At 52.2% G+C, this 16,295-nt stretch overlaps 1 protein-coding gene across 1 annotated transcript; it reads right to left on the reverse strand.

The window, feature by feature from the left end:
- Positions 1-3,826: 3,826 nt before the first annotated feature.
- Positions 3,827-15,351, reverse strand: LOC112105870 (podocin). The gene is given in 9 exon segments (XM_026656202.1): positions 3,827-4,102; positions 5,180-5,258; positions 5,897-5,952; positions 6,779-6,982; positions 8,381-8,463; positions 9,753-9,825; positions 11,195-11,298; positions 15,049-15,330; positions 15,333-15,351. Coding segments are annotated over 9 exon segments (1,176 nt in total).
- Positions 15,352-16,295: the final 944 nt, after the last annotated feature.

Below are 16,295 nucleotides of genomic sequence, written 5' to 3' on the forward strand. Positions count from 1 at the left end.
ACTGGGAAGAGTTCCATCAGTTTCCCTAGATCACTTTACCTAATACACCTTTGTGCCTGTTTTCTTTTACATGTTTTTCACTGACAGTGAGGCTCAATAAATTTTTACCCCAGGATGTGGGTAGTATGTTGTAAGTTTCAAGATGGCATATGGTTTACATTTTGACAGTTATACAGACCCTGCACATTACACAAAAACACAGATGCATGTACGCAATATTTTAGGCATAGTGTTTTAAAAATTAGCAAAGTTTAAAGGTTTTGCGTTCTCCAGTGCAGATACATAGCAGAAGACAGGAGTTCTTAGAAAGGTCACAGCATCTACATAGCATACAGTTTATAGAATTTAACATGAATATAAAGGACTTCTGATATAACATACTTATTCACTGACTATTTTTTTATTTTGGTTACATAACACCCCTTTTCCATTTATACTTATAGTTGCTATAATAACCAATTCCTGTATTTTAATCAATACCTTTTAACCTTTTACGTATAAGAACTGATTTCCCAATACATTCTATCCTGACAAACTGGTAGTTGATAAGAAAGCAATTTACATTCCTGGTTAATAGTTTTTTTTTTTAATATGGAGATATATTTATCTCATAGAACTGGAAGGGACCCTGAAAGGTCATCAAGTCCAGCCCCCTGCCTTCACTAGCAGGACCAAGTACTGATTTTGCCCCAGATCCCTAACTGGCCCCCTCAAGGATTGAGCTCATAACCCTGGATTTAGCAGGCTAATGCTCAAACCACTGAGCTATCCCTCCCCCTGTCTCAGTGCTGTGCTGCCACCACCACTCCTTCATTCCTTTCTCCCGGTGCCTCTGCTCACACTCCTCCTGACTCTCCTTCCTGTGCCTTCAGTGCTCTCCCCGGGCACATCATCTGCTCTTTCCAGCACTCCTGCCTGTGCTGCTGCTGTTCTTCCCATCCTCCCTCCACCCCCTTGCACCTCTGCCTCTCCAAGTGCTCCACCACTCCTTCCTGTGCTTATTCCTGTGCCTTCGCTCCTTTCTGTGCTCCTGCCTGCACCTTCAGTGCTCCCCCTGCCTGCAGGGGGGGTGTGCTTGGTTAGGGCTGATGTACAATGTGTTTGCTGACCTATTAACTTGATGGTGTCTGACTGAGGTTGGTTGTGTTGTTTCCATGGTGATCCTCAGAGTCCCTCCTCTCAGGTATTTAAAGAACAGCCCTAAAAACATGCCAGGTGTGTAACTCACTCCAAAGGTAGGTGAGAGGGGCAGTATCAGAGCTGTGGAGAGTCCCAGCCCTGGGGGACAGATGGTCAGGAATACAGTGCAGTACTAGGGCTGTACAGGATTTGCTAGCACATGCTGCATACTTTTGCTATGGGGAAAGGTCCATCGAATTGAATAGGGAGCTGAGCTACAGATATTTAAAGAGCCTTGATGCTTAGTTCTGCTTGGGTTTTTTTGAGCATTCTACCTGTTCTGTGGACCATCCGACAGAACTGAATAGAGAATCATCACCAGAGAATCATTGCATAGTACGTATAGGGCAGTTGAAGAAAGCTATAGAAATGTTGCTATTATCTATAAAACTCATGACAGTTATTAGCTCCCTGCTTTCACTATCTCAGGGGAAGTACATCAGGATTTGTAGTTTATCCCTTTAGTTTGTCTTTAGTCCCCTAATAAGATCCCATCTCTCTTACCAGGTTCATTTCTCAGGAAAACTTTTCCTGTGTCCTGTCCTAGGGCGCCATCTAGTAGCCACAATCAGCTATACAGCTTGCTTACCCGACAGATGGCTGGGGTGTCCATTTCAGGAGAAGGCTTCCACGCCATAAAGGGGCTTGTCTTTCACCTCCTTCACCCAACCAAAATCATCCATGGAGGAGACTGGTCTGGATGGGGGGTGCTATGCCTTCACACTGGGCTCCCTCCACCCCACGAAGCCCGGGGCCCCGCTCACTCCTCTAGGGCGGAAGGGCAGCAGCTCCCCTGGGGACAGTTGCTGCTAGGAGCCAGTGTGGCTGATATGTGTCAGCCTGGCTGCAAGCTGTGCCCCTTCCCCAACTCACAGCCAGATGAGCGCCAGCTTGTCCTCCAGCCCCTTCCACTCAAACCTTGGGCAGCACCAGGCCACTGAGCTGCTGCCAGAGCTCATTAACAATTGACACTAACACAGAGAAAGCAGCTGGAACAACAAGGACCCCACCTTGCTTTCTGCTGTGCTGCCCGTTTGCTCTCCGTGGCTCAGCTACATCACATGTTTGGCTACCTCAGCCAGAACCCAACAGCTGGCAAGTGACAGATTTCGGGGGGACACTATTCCCCAGGGGCTGCCCACTTATTGCTCCAACCCTAGTTTGCCCTTTGCAGTCAATGCTTCGGCTGCACAGGTGGAGAATGCAGGAGCTATCGGTATTAGCCTTCATGAACACCCTATGTGCCTCAGTTTACCTGCTTGGCATTAGCCTGCCCATCTGTCTGGGGTATGGCCAAAGGAGGCTATTAGGGGTAAACAAGCAGGAAATGAAGCAATAGTTGGGATAAGCCACCTGGGGTAAACAGCTTCAAGGGGGTTAAGATGACACTGGTTGAGGCTATTACGTGGGAAGATGCTGTTCTCCAGGTGTCAGGCAGAGAGGGTGCCGGGGCTGAAAGCCTAGAGCTGTAAAAGACCAGGAACAGCTATAAAGCTCCTGGTTTGGGGAGGTAGGTCATCATCAGCTGCCTGTGTGGAGGACACTACCAGAGACACACTGATTGAGGGAGCACCTGCAGCAGGCAGGCTATTCCAGCTGGAGATGAAGGTAAGTAAGTGGGTGAGAGGACCTTGCGAAAGGCTGCAAGGGAAGATGAAGGTGTAAGTGAGAGGGAAAGTGTGGCTTGGACTGACCTTTGGGTGAATTATTAACATGTAAGTCTGAAGCCCTTGTTTTCAGTCACTTTATTCAGCTGATGCCCCAGGCTTCTGGAGGCAAAGGGTTTACAGGGCCCCAGCCCAGCTGGGCCAGCTACATTAATACGATTGGGAGGCAGGGGGCTGCAGCCCAGAAACCCAGTTGAGGGATCAAACCAAGACCATGGGGGTTCCACCCAGGGAGGGGTGAAGGTAGCAAAACCTGTCTCCAGAGGGGTTCACTCTTGAGGGACTGAAAGAGGTCTCATGTACCTGGGCCAGCGCTTCTTACCAGCTTCCCTTCTTTGAGGAGATGCCCACTTTGCAATGAGTGACACAGCAGGAAGATCTCAAGCTCTGCCCAAGCGTATGGAGCTCTGGATAATCCACAGCCTCTGACTGGTATGTTACAGCGGGGCGCCCTTTTGGGCCTCCTTGCTTCTCCTGGGCACCGGGCTTTTGCAATGCAAATGATTCCAGACAGGTCATGTTAGGAAGGGAGAGGTTGATATTTTGGGCCTTTAATAAAAACACCCCTAGTCTATCCAGCCAGCCTAATTGGAACGATAGAGGCCATCTCTAGGGCTCCAGCTCTGGGCCTGGGGGAAGCAGTTATACCATCCCTCTGCTCCTCAGCACAGCAGGGTAAAAGGAGCAATGAAATGGTGAGACACAGAGGGAGCTCCCACCCCCGCCCCAGCTCCATTCCTGCACCCCACACACGGGATGAGCCGGAATTGTTCTTCAAAGCAAACTCAAATGTCTGTGTCCAGCCCACTTTATATCACAGACCCCTGCTCGTTTCCCATCCCAACCCCTCCACAGTTCATGCTGGGGGGCTGGCATGGTGCAGGCCAGTCCATGGAGCTTGTTTGAAGATAAGTGACCTGGTAGAAGGTGTTCATCAGCGTGGCAGTCCCGTCTGAGCACCAGCTTCCCCTGGCATGGCTCTATAGCATGGGGGAGTCCTTCTTGTCCTTTGGAGCCTCAGGGTGATTGGGAGCGCTGGTGGGAAGGCTGCTGCCCGTGGAGTTGTGGCTAGCCGCAGATACAAGATTCATTAGGTCAAAGGGCAAAGGGAGGATGATGGTGGAAGGTTTCTCGGCAGACAAGCATTGCAGCATGTGCAGGTAACGGAGCTGGACAGCAGCTGGGGAGCTGGCTAAGATCTCGGCTGCCATCTTCAGGGATTCGGAGGCAGCCTTCTCCCCCTCGGCAGCGATCACCTGCAGCACAAGGGAATGAACAGCTGTTTCTGCACCATTCCACTGGGTTGGCCCCACCGGGGCTGGCAGGAGCTGTGAGGGCCTGGCTGATGGGAGCTGACATTGTTTCTTATAGTGAGTCTGAGTGAAGATGCTAGGCTGGAGTCGCTGCAAGCTCCCCCCATGGCCAGTGTTCCTGCCTTAGTCTCTGCAGTGCCTCCTGCTGAGCAAAGGAGGGAGCGGAATAGCCCATGCAGCCAGAGTTCCTCTATCACGTCTCTGCTGTGCCCTCTGCTGGGAGAGGTTGGGACTGCAGCAGGGCACTGCAGCACCTATCTCCTCTTGTGTTAAAGCAGGGTTCCCCAGCCTGTGGGTCAAGTACCCCGAGGGCTGGTCAGAGGGGCCTTCCTGAGGATCTCGACTGGGCAGAGCCCTCCTGTGGAGGAGGGCTATAGAAGAAGCAAAGGAGGGAGCAGCCAGTCCAGGGTTTGGGAGACAGGCACTGTGCACCAGCATTTAACCTGCCCTCTCCTGTTAGGATGCCCCTTCAGCTCAGTGCAGGGACAGAGGCAGCCCTCGACTCAGCCAGCAGAGAGCACCAGTGGGAAGAGTTTGATAAAAGGACTGCTCCATGCCACAGAAATGGCTGGGCTTCAGAGAGGGACATTGCGGGGAGGGATAGCTCAGTGGTTTGAGCATTGGCCTACTAAACCCAAGGTTGTGAGCTCAGTCCTTGAGGGGGCCATTTGGGGATTTAGTTGGTCCTGCTTTGAGCAGGGGTTGGACTAGATGATCTCCTGAGGTCCCTTCTAACCCTGATATTCTATGATAGGCATTGCAACACAGAGTGTGGAGGGGCAGTGCTGCTGGGGGAGAGAGCCCCTTAGGGTAGGGAGGGGCGCCCCTCCCATTGCAGGGTGCAGCAGGGCAGTGCTGTGAGCAGGAAGGCATATAGGATGAGGAGCCAGTAGAGGTAGGGACAGCTGGGCCCTCAGGGGAATCTCCTCTCCTGGTGGTGTATAGGGTCTCTGTCCAAATGGCTGGAAAAGGCTGGGAATTGATCCACATGGGAATATGGGGCATTTGCTGGTGTCCTACCCGCACTTTGGCCTGTCTCTGGGCCTCTGCTTCCACTGCCAGGGACTGCTGCAGTTCAGTGGGCAGCCGCACGTGGTTGCTGCAGGAGGAAGAGACCGGAGTTACACGGACCCTGGAATTCCACACCCACGGGTAGTGCCAGGCTGCTAGCCTGTCTGACACTGTGCCCCAGGGTCTCCTTCCTGGGCTGAGGCAGGTTACAAAAGCCCCTGGAGTTTGGATTTTCAGCCTTCCAATCCCATCTCCCATCCAGCTGGTCCCAACCCACCTAGCACTGGAATCAATGGGGGCCTTCTCAGGGACACTCTGATTCTTGGACTAGGGTCTGTTATTGGCCAAGCTGTGCTTTTCTCCTTTGGAACCGGGCCGGGAAATCTGAATTGCAATAACAGGGCCAGATCCCCAGCTGGTGTAAATGGGTGTAGCTTTGATGACATCCATGGCACTAGGCTGAGTTACCCCGAGCTGCCCCAGCTGGAAAACACAAGAGCTTTTCGTGCCATTTAAACATCTGCAGCCCAGTGAGTGGAGGTGCTGAGTATGTGGGCAAAGGAGAAGGGCTGGGTGGGGGCTCAGGGCGCTGAAAAGGTGACACCTGGATAGAGCTTCAGGGGCAAAGGTGGAAAAGGAGCAGATATTAGCAAGCAGTGTTTGCAAAGGGGCACGAGGAGGTTTCTTTACCCTGCTGGGTCTCCACTTCATACGTTTCCTACCTACATTTCTGTTCTCTCCACCTTGATTCCCCAGCGACATGTGACTGCATCCAAGGTGACCTGTAGAGATGGGAATATACTGACCGTAGGCAGTGTGTGTGGCATTGTGCCAAGGCACTTACAAACAAGTCAAACATATGGTTCACTGCATGAGAGCTCATGTTGGAGAGATGTGTCTGCTATGGATACTTGTGCATGCTACAGAAAAACACTTCTGGTTAAAAGGCTCAAGCGTCCCTAAAGGTTGGACACCAAGAGAAATCCCTGTAGAGAGCAGGGCAAGGAGGTAGGCTGCCATATGCGTCTTCATTGCTCTTGGCTTCTGGGTCTCACACTGTGCTCAGGAAGATTTGCTCCCAGAGAAGTCAGCTGACTCAGAAGCACCATTGCTGCCTCAAAAAATCCAGTTCTGATTAACTCCACTGAAATCAGCAGGGTGGGGCCCACTTACACCAGGCCTGAATTTGGCCCTGGATGTGTCATTTGAATCTAGATGGCTGATCATTTCCCAGCTTGGATTGCTTCCCCCAAACCCCTCTCAGCAGCTGGATTTCTGTCAGCTTTGCTGCAGCTGGTGGAGAAACCCACCGATTCCCTGCTTTGTCCGTGGCTGCGGCCCATCAGGACTGCGTTTTGCCAAAGCACTTTGCCCTCGGACAGCCTCTTGAATCCAAGGGACTCAAAGTATAATCATCACACTGTTGCCTTCCATTGGGTGAAGCAAGTCACCTGACGCTATGACTGATCCCTGCAACTGATCACTGTGGGCTTCTTATAGGCCTTTCCCTGAGGCCCTTTATACACTTTCAATGTGGGTTGAAAGATCGATCTACAGCACTGCCCCAGAGCTCTGGCCCCACAGCTGCCCACCTCCACGTGGAGATACCTTCATTTCCTGGCCAATGCTCTTCCTCTCCAGGAGGATTTCACTGAAGGATCGATGGGCCAGCAAGCGCTTCATGGTTGTCTGCACCAGCAGCTGGACAGCGCTGGAGAGGTTGGCCACGCTGGTTAGCAGGAGAGAGGCATTTTCCATCCGGTAGTAGCAGACAGCATCTATTTCCATAGTAACCATGTCTTTGGTCACCACCTAGACAGAGAATTTGGGGGTGATGGAGCTGGTTCTGATAACTCTAGGGTGGGATGGAGGAGCTGGGAACACTGCAGGAGAGGAAGAATGGCCTTGTGGGTAAGGCATTGGGCTGGGACTCAGGAGATCTCAGGGATTCAGGTCCTAGCTCTGCCCCAGACCAACTGTGTGACCCTGGGCAAGTCCTTTTGCCTCTCTTTTCTCTCCCACTGTTGGCCTGTCTTGTCTATTTCACATGTAAGTGGTTTGGGCAGGGACTGTCTCTTACTATGTGTGTGCAGCACCGAGCACAATGTGATTATCACTGACTGTTATGGCAGCATCCACTGCATGCTAGAAGTCATGCAGGACGGTCCCTGCTCCAAGCTGCTCCCACACTAAGAATCTTGGGTGGGGGCTCTAGATGCTGCTATTAACTAGTAATGCAGCTGGGTATAAGGCATGCAGGGAGAGGGAGCCAAGAAAAGAAATGAAAAGAAAGGATTTGGGCATAGGGAGGGCCGCTCCGCACTGGCCTGTGCCTGCCTAGACCCTGGAAATGACAGACTCTGATCCCAGCAGGCTGTCCTTCCAAGGCTGGTACAGATGTGGGGGTCCTTCAGATGAGCGCTTCAGAACCATGCTCCAGCCTCCTCTGCGCGGGACCCCCTGGCACTTTTTGTAAGAATCTGGCCCAGTGTCTTTGGCCAAAAACTCTTCCTCCTCCTCCTTGTCATGTAGTATCGTGCTGTACTGGTCAGCGGTGCATTGGGTTGTGTTTAGTGTGCTGTGTTGTGCAGCAGTGTGCTGTGTTGTGCTGGGCATTAGTGTGGTGTTGCCCACTTTATGCGTTCAAAAATCGTGAACTTGGATTAAAAATGGTGAGATTTTAAAGTACAAGCACCCCACCTGTATGATTTGTGCCTTCTAGTTTCTGCCCCTTTAGGGTGCATTTTGGTCACATTTGTGAGCCTTTTGCACAGCTATTGAAGCCTAGATACTTAGCATTGATTAAGGGGGGGGAAAGTGAGATTCTTCCCCATTCACCTGACTCCAGGACCTGGGGCTTATAAAAAACACCAAATATCATAAGATTGGCAATAAGATCATGAGCACTGAGCAGTGTGCTATGTGCCAGTCGGCTAGTGTCCTTTGCCCAGAGTTGGCTGCATCACAGCTGTGCTGGCTGTGTACAGCTTAGATAGCACTCTGGATTAGGAGGGATCCCAAAGTGCTTTACAAGCGTGAGATACTTTTATTGCTTCAGGGCAGAATGATCAACTTCAGGCTTAAGCCTGCCTCTTGGGTGGGTGTAATATTTTATGCCACCTTCCCACTAGGGAGCAAATAGCCTTTCCTATGGCTGGTTAGATCTAACGCTAGAGATGCAAAGGAATAAATGGGAGGGAGTTGGCTTACCTCATGGAAGGGGATCTCTAGGGTTTTGAGGCGACGGTCTACCTTGTGGCATGTATCCAGACAGGGAAGGAAGAAGAAAAGGCCTAGGGGAGGAAGAGACAGAGCAGTGGCATGTGACTGGATGCCATGGAAGAAAGTCCCACTCCCTGACCCAATAGGAGCAAACTACGTAGTACAAGACAAAGACCAAGAGAAGGGCCCAGAGCTGCAGCATCTCCAGCACTAAACACCTGCCCAGATGTCCTGCTGCAGAAATGGGCGGGGAAGGGGGGGGAAGGAAAATAAACTCTTCCCAAAAGATGTGGCAGAGACATCAGATGCTGAGGGGTTCCCCTGGCCACCCAGTGCTAAGGTTTTAGTCACTCGCTGTCCCCCTTCACACGTCCCCACTCAACATGCTGGGTTCTCACTTCACAGGTGAGCCCATGTCTTAGCACCAAGATGTGTCTGAGCAGGATCCAGATCAGAACAAGCTGTGGGCTGTTTGGATGGGGGTTCTGGCTCAGGCCCATGGCTGCTTAGAGTCCTCACAGCAGGGGCTTTGAGGAGGGGCATGCCAGGCCTTTGGGGTCTTAATGCAAGGGCCCCCCAGGCAGCTAACATGTGTGGATGGAGCAAGCTGAGCATGGCACATACATGCGAAGGGCCCCGTGAGAGGAGACTGGTAGGGAGACGACCACAACCTGCAGTTGGGGATGGGAAAGGGCTGCACTTCTGCTTCCTCATGGTTGGGAGGGGGAAGGGAACCAGGGGGTATGAAGCCTGACCCCACCACTTCAGCAGTGGTTGGAGGCCTACAAGTGTCGGGAGCCCCGCAGGAGCTGCCATTGCCAGGAGAGGAGCCAAAACAAGGCTCCCGAGAAATGCCTTCTCCTTTCTTGGCGCGGCTACACGGAGCGGGAGAGGGCTGAGGGAGCCGCAGGCACTGGGCACAGGATTTCCAGATGCTCCTCACCCAACTCATCTCCTGTGGCTGCAGCAGCCCAAGGAGCAGCCAGCCCTGTGAGGAGCCAGTCGCCTGCCCAGCAGAGGGCAGTGCCCGCATTGCCAGCCATTAGCAGACCTGGTCAGAGAGGGAGAGTGCCAGAGCCTGCAGGGGTGGGGTGTTAGGAGGACAAGGCCATTGGACGGGGGCAGAGGAGAAGGGTGGATCCACCCCATCGCAGACTCAGGATAAGCAGAGGCTGGCCTGGGTCAGGATGTACATTTGTGGTGGGTGGGGTGAGAGGGGCACAGGGAGGGGGACACTGGGTGTGGGATCCCCTGGGAACAGTGGGGATGGGGTGGCCGGCCCGGCACTTCTGGGAGCCCCCTGGGAGCCTTGCGCGAGTGTGGCGAGAGAAAGGGGTGAAGGAGTGAACAAATTGCTTACCGGGCCCTCGGGGCCTTCCAGGAAGGAGGCGCCCAAGTCGGAACACGATGGCTCTCTCGTACTCCCGCACGATCTGCAGTGGGAGACAGAAAGGCTGGAATTGGAGGGCGTGAGGCTCTGGGGGAAGGGCTGCAGCATTGGAAGAGAAGCTGGCGAAATCATTGTTTTGGGAAACTGCGCAGAGCCAGCCAGCCAGAGCTGTCGGCTGGTGTAGCTCCATTCACGCTAGAGCTGCTATCTCCATTTACACTAGCTGAGAATCTGGCTCAGAGACTATATGGCAATTGCAACTGTGGCCTGCTCCCGGCCCCTGGAACTGAGAGCAGGGAAAATGATCCCCCTCGGGGCCTAGGCAGCTTAGAGGAGGAAGCCACTTGAATCAAATGCAGAGGGGGGCAAGAGCCAGATCTGGGGTGGGGCGAGTACATTGGGATGAAGAATTCTGGGAGGGATGCAGGGGTGGGGAATGACTGGGACTGTGCATTGGGGTTGGGGGAGATTGTGATTGGCTGTGCAAGGAAACCATGACAGGGAGCTGGGGATGGGACTGAGAGCCACTGAGGGGGAGACTGAGATCAGATGGGGAGCTGGGGGAGACTGGGAGTGGGAAGCAGTGTAGTGGGGGAGGGGAGACAGATCTCAGAGGAGCCAGTGTGCAAGGAGACAACTGGGACTGGCTGAGCAGAGAGCCTGGGGCAAGGAGTCAGATTTGGGGAGGGACACTGAGATTAGGCTGGGGTGGGAAACTGGGACTGGGAGCCAGTGGGGATGGGGACTGTGGACATAGGAGGCTGAGCGGGAGACAGAGACAGATGGGTTGAGGAGCTGGGAGCAGGGAACTGGGATGGCTGGGCAAAGGAGATGGGGACTGGGATGAAAAGTCTGAGGAGTGGAGATGGGGACTGGCTAGGTGAGGTGGATAGGACTGGGACAAGGAGCCCAGGGTAAGGACGGGACAGGACCAGGTTGGAGGGGAATGGGCAGAAGAGTCTGCACACTAGACCACACTCCCCTCCACAGTCTGGAATGGAACCCCAGGTCCTTGAGACCATAGGTGCTGATGGTGTGGCAGCACCCGCTGGCTTGAACCCCTGGCTTGAAGTAGTACTAACAACCAAATACAGGGTAATACCATTCCTTTGCTGTCAGCAAATATCTGGGAAACCACCTGGCTGTGTCTCATCCCCCTCTAGTGCTGGGCCATATAGAGGATAACAACCTACTACTGCCATCAGTTACTCCCTTAGCTCAAGTGGCAGAGGGCTGAGTGGTGTATGTAAAGGTTCTGACCCCGCTGAGGACTTACATGGGTGTCAGTATGATGCCACATGATGGAATTTCTGTGTTTTCAGTTTGCTTTTTTAAAACTCTAGGAAATTACAAAGCTATGTTAAAATACCACAATAAGGTTGCAAAGTCAAGCGCACCATGCATAGCCTCACCTTCATGCAGAACCAGACAGAAATGGGGAAGGTCAATATGATGAAGAGAAGGGACAAGATGGTAAGAAGCCATTCACAGATACCACGACCAGGAGATGTCATCCCTAAAGAAAAATAAAGAAAGAACGCATTAGCAGGTGCCTATTTCCATATTACTGACCAATTGACACCTTCTTGCATGGTCAGAAATCCAGCTTCCACCAGGTGATCAAAACCTGCTCAGAGATAGGCAGGTGTAATCACCTGGGCTGGAATTTGACCAAGACACCGGTCTCAGCATTCAGGGCCTGGCTTAAAAGGGTAAAAACATGGTTGTGTGTGAGCATTTTGGGGCAGAGGGCTGCATCACCATATATATTCTAACAGCACCATGGAAAACAAGTGCTGACCAGGCACTACTGCTGGTACTGTACCTTAAATATTCATTAGAAATACTCTGAAAGTCCCAGCAAGGAAGGGGCATTCAGTGTGTCCCATTTCCCAGGTGCAGCCTGTGCCAGCATCTCTCTTGTCTGGGTACTGTAGCTCCTCTGGTGGGCTGGGTATAAAGATTTTATCGCTGTGTGTTTGGGACGATTCCATTGCCCATGAGCATCAGAGCCCCAGGGCAGACTCCCAGCTGGACACATGAAACAGACAAAGCCAAAGCTCATTCCAGGAGGGCACCAGAATCAGGTGAAAACTATACTCCTCTCAGCTGTTTTAAGCAGAGCCCACATTATTCATCTGGGACTGGTACAGGGGGATCTCAGGCTGCGCCTGTGTGTCCCTTTGAAATGGATTCCAGCTGCAATCTCAACCCTATTGAATGTAGCACTGTGCATGGGTGTGTCTGCTACGCTTGGAAATCCACACCAATAGGAGGGACTAGAGGCTGCAGCCCAAACCCCAGGCTTGTGGTTTTTGGCAAGCCAGGGCATGCCACTTTTCCATTGGTGCCCTTAGGAACAAAGGCCCAGATCCTCCAAGGTTTTAATGGGAGTTAGGTGCCAAAATACCTCTGAGGATCTGGGCCAAAGTCTTTGTGCCATGGCATGAGGCCACAGTGTGAAATGCAAGCTGCAAAGAACACATGCTCTGTGGGGGGGGGGGGGGGGGGGGGGGGGGGAGTGTTGCTGGAACATGGGAAGAAGGGTGAGACCAGCGGCTTCCCCATGGTTGGTCTAAGAGTCCTGAGCTCAAGGAGCCCATTGAAGACCTTTGGCAGGGCTGGCAGCTGGCTCTGGGTCTGCACGTTTACTGACCTGATGGTAGTGTCTGATTCACTCCTGACAAGGCTGTTCCCTGGGCAGTGAATTACTAGAGGCCACCCAGTGCAAGGGGAAGTTGCAACAGCTCTTTCTTTTGTGCCAGCTTTATGGGCCTGGGGATCCACAGCACAAGCAGGAGCAATGGGTGCTGCCCCACTGCACTGTGCTTCAACCCTGACCCACTGGAACCACTCAGAGGCTATCACCTATCCCCATTCATTAGCAGTATTGCTTGAGGCCTGGCCCCACGGTGCTAGGGATACGCACAGTAAGAGACAGTCCCTGCCCCAAACAATAGACAAAGGAAGTGCTGTTATCCCCATTTTACAGAGGGGGAACTGAGGCACAGAGAGACTAAAGTGACTTTCCCCATGGGGCATTTGTGGCAGAACTGGGAACTGAACCCAGCTCTCCCAATGCCCAGGCCAATCCCTTAGCTCAGAGACAATCCTGCTGCTTGGAAGTTATTAAGTCTTTGGCCTTTATGTGGATTGTGCCACTAGAGCTAAAGCCCCTGGTGAATTCTGTGATGTGGGCATCTCTCCTGTGGGACATAATGTTGCCCAAGGATCATCAAACAGATATTAGAGGGAAACAACTCTTATTCCCCAGCAACCCCAGGTGGATGGGCAGTGACTTCCAGATGAAAGGCTACCTGGGCTCGTACTAATTCTCTGATCCTTGCCATCCTTCAGTGTTAATGCTGCGACTTAGAGCAACAAGTGAGCCTTTCCCAGAAATTCTGGCTCTTAACTTTGTCTGAGCTGTAGGACTGGATTAATTTCTATTTATGGAGGAAGATACAAAAGTGAGACCTGGCTTTTGCCTATATTGGCTGGTGTGTGTGTGAGAGACAGACAGCGTAAAGGCTTACAATAAAAGAATGGTTGTCTGAGCTCAGCTGTTTATTTACTAATGGACAGTACAGGAAGGAGAAAGATCAGAAAGCAGAGATCATTTTAAACAGACATCTTATGTGTCCTGTGTGAGGATAACTCTGCTTTCTCTGTAACCTACCAGCTCCTGCAATGCTTGTGCATTTATAGCCCCTTCCATTCAGGAATGAGGTAAGCCTCACACACTCCCTGTGACATAGATTATTTCCCCTACTTAACAGACAGGAAAGCTCACTCTCCCAGGCTTGCTCATACACACCCACTCTGTGGCCCAGCTGGGACCAGAACCTCTTCTGCTATCAGGCAGGTGCTCTGTCCACTAGGCTACATTGGCTCCCCTGGTTTTGTCTTTAAAATATTCCCCCTTTGAACCTTCCTCTCTGACCTGCTGTCAGTAGGCAGGTATGAAGGAGATCAAGAGTCCCCTTCTCCTACTGAGATGATGCTAACTCCACCCTCTCCCCAAAGTGGGCATGCTCCAGCTTCCACTGGCTGCCCTTAAAAGCTGGTCTTTCAGAGCTACTGCCCCCTTTAGAGGACCCTTGGCTCTAGTGGGCAGATGGCTTCCTGCTGGGTGCAGGCATGGCCCTGAAAGTGGAATGCTTACTCTTTCCAAAGGTGAGTTAACATCCCTGCTTCCATTGACCACTACAGTCTCTTCTGCCTTTAGGGGCTCTCTGCAGAAAGGCCAGGTCTAGAGAGGAGCTTGAACCTAAGCCCCAGATGCCATTACACCAAGCTTTAAGGGTTCAGAATCTGTATCTGAGTTTTGCAGCTGGATCTTCTCCCTACAACAAGCTGAACTAAACCTGTGGCTGGAAACACTCCCAAACTGTGTGTGTCCTCAGAATCTCCAGCAATGCTCTGATTGTGTGGTTTGGTTTCTTGGTTGTAGCAATGAGAAGCTCCCTGTAATCCAGACAGAACTCTTTGGAGGAAGGAGGCAGCTGTAAAGAATTAATCATCAGAGAGAGAGAAACAAAGCTGGGGCAGCAGAGCAGCTGGACTGGGGAGGGTTTTTGCTGCTTCTTGAAATTCCCTCCCATCCCTGTGATGCCAGGACTGAACCGATCAATTCTATGGATAAAGCATGTGCCTATTAGAAGTACAGTGCCAATGTACAAAGGCTGAGAGGCAAAGAGCTCTGTTGATCATCTCACACTTCCCCTCCTTCTCCCCTGTGCCAAATCCCTGCCCCTGGAACTGGCCACCTCGATCTGTTTTCTGTGGCAATAGGTTGGTTCAGGTATGTTCTGGGCAGAGCAAGGCTTAAGAGCCACCTAGGATAACTCTAGCTAGAAACTTCTTCCATCTAAGGGTGGTAAATAATCCCCTGTGCTTCTCAGGTCTAAGGGGTAATAGAGCCAGCGAGGCCATGGCCTAATGAAACTCATGAGCAGCGCTCTGAGGCCTAGAGGGATGCAGAGTGGATGCTGCTTGCTGCTAAATTCGTTGCTTTATTAGAAACGGAACAGGTCCTGATGTCTCTGAGCAGCCTGGCTAGCCCCAGGCCTGGTGCTGAGCCCTTCTGAAAATCTAGCCTTTGTGTGATCACTTGCTCCTGTGTCATGCACTTATTGCACCTGCTTTGCTCTCCCTTTGCACTGGTTTAAACGACGATACAGGGATCAGACCAGAATCTGACCCCAGTGCCCCACGAGCCAGTAGCCTCTGTGCCTAGTGCTCTCCTGCCCTTTCCAAATCCTACCTTCCTCTTGCTGCTCGCTTTCCAGCAGTGCCATCACCTCTGTTTCCTCGTCGAAAGACACTACATCATCCACGTCCACCACCGTGGAGCTCGGCACTCTGCTGTCTGTCTCTGAGGGGCTCTTCCCCTCTTTCGCTTTCCCCCTCTTGAGCCCCTCTCTGTCCTTGCTGGCTCCTCTTCTGCTCTCCACCTTCTCTCTCCTGCCCTGTGAGTCTGCGGGCTCTCTGTTCCTCCTGTGGGACTCCCTGGAGGAGCTGTGAGACCGCTTTTCCATCCTCATCAGGGCTGTGAGCGGAGGAGCATGCAGCTCTTGGGAAGCAGCTTGCTGCGGCGGCAGGATGACCGGTCTTGGGAATTTATTGGGGAGTGGAGGAGGTGGCAGGCGGGGGAGGCGCAGGAGGTTTTGAGCACGCTCTGGGCTTGTTAGACTTGTTGGACAGTGAGCCAAGCAAGCTGTTTCCCAGACACTGTCCTATCCCCCACCTATGCGGCACTGGCAGAGGAGTTTCAGGAAGGCTCAGCCCTCACCGCTCAGATGCCAAGATGGTGGAATCCATGATGAGGGTCTGTGTGCTCTTGCATGACTTTGGCATAAAATGCGTTGACACTCACACAAAGGGGCCTTTTTTGTGCATCTCTAAAGTAACTCCTTTTCTCTACCCCCCCCCCCCCCCCAGTGCAGCCATCTGGCTCATGAGGCTTCTGACTCTCCTGACCTCACTAGCACCATGACTTGGGTGGAGAATCCCAAACCTTTGCTGTTGAAAGCAACTGCCCAAGTCAAATCCTGAATATTGCCCATGTTTAGAAACTATCTCCATTAGGGCTTGGGATGGGGGATTGCTCCCCACTGGCTCTGCTCCCTAGAAACTGGTGGTTGGGTTCCCAATGCAGCAGGGGCACATTGACATACAGTTGTTCTCATCTGAATGTAACAACTATGTTGCTTTTCAAATTCAAGTGAGGCAGTTCGACGCCAATCCAGCAACGTGCTCCCTTGAGCCGAGCTCGGTTGAATTTAGTGCGGCTCCATTAGGGCTCAGGGCATGGGGCTCGTTGCAGGATTAACAATAATAATACCCTTTTCTAGAGATTTTCATCAGTAGATCTCCAAATGCTTTACGTAGGAGGTCAGAGTCATCGTCCCCATTTTACAGCTGGGGACACTGAGGTATGGGGCTGTCAAGGCTGGATCCCCACTTTGAACTTTAGGGTTCAAATGTAGGGGCCTGCATAAAAACTTCTAA

Source organism: Terrapene carolina, unplaced genomic scaffold, assembly GCF_002925995.2.
Source record: "Terrapene carolina triunguis isolate 2854851 unplaced genomic scaffold, T_m_triunguis-2.0 Scaffold212, whole genome shotgun sequence".
Taxonomy (NCBI): Eukaryota; Metazoa; Chordata; order Testudines; family Emydidae; genus Terrapene; species Terrapene triunguis.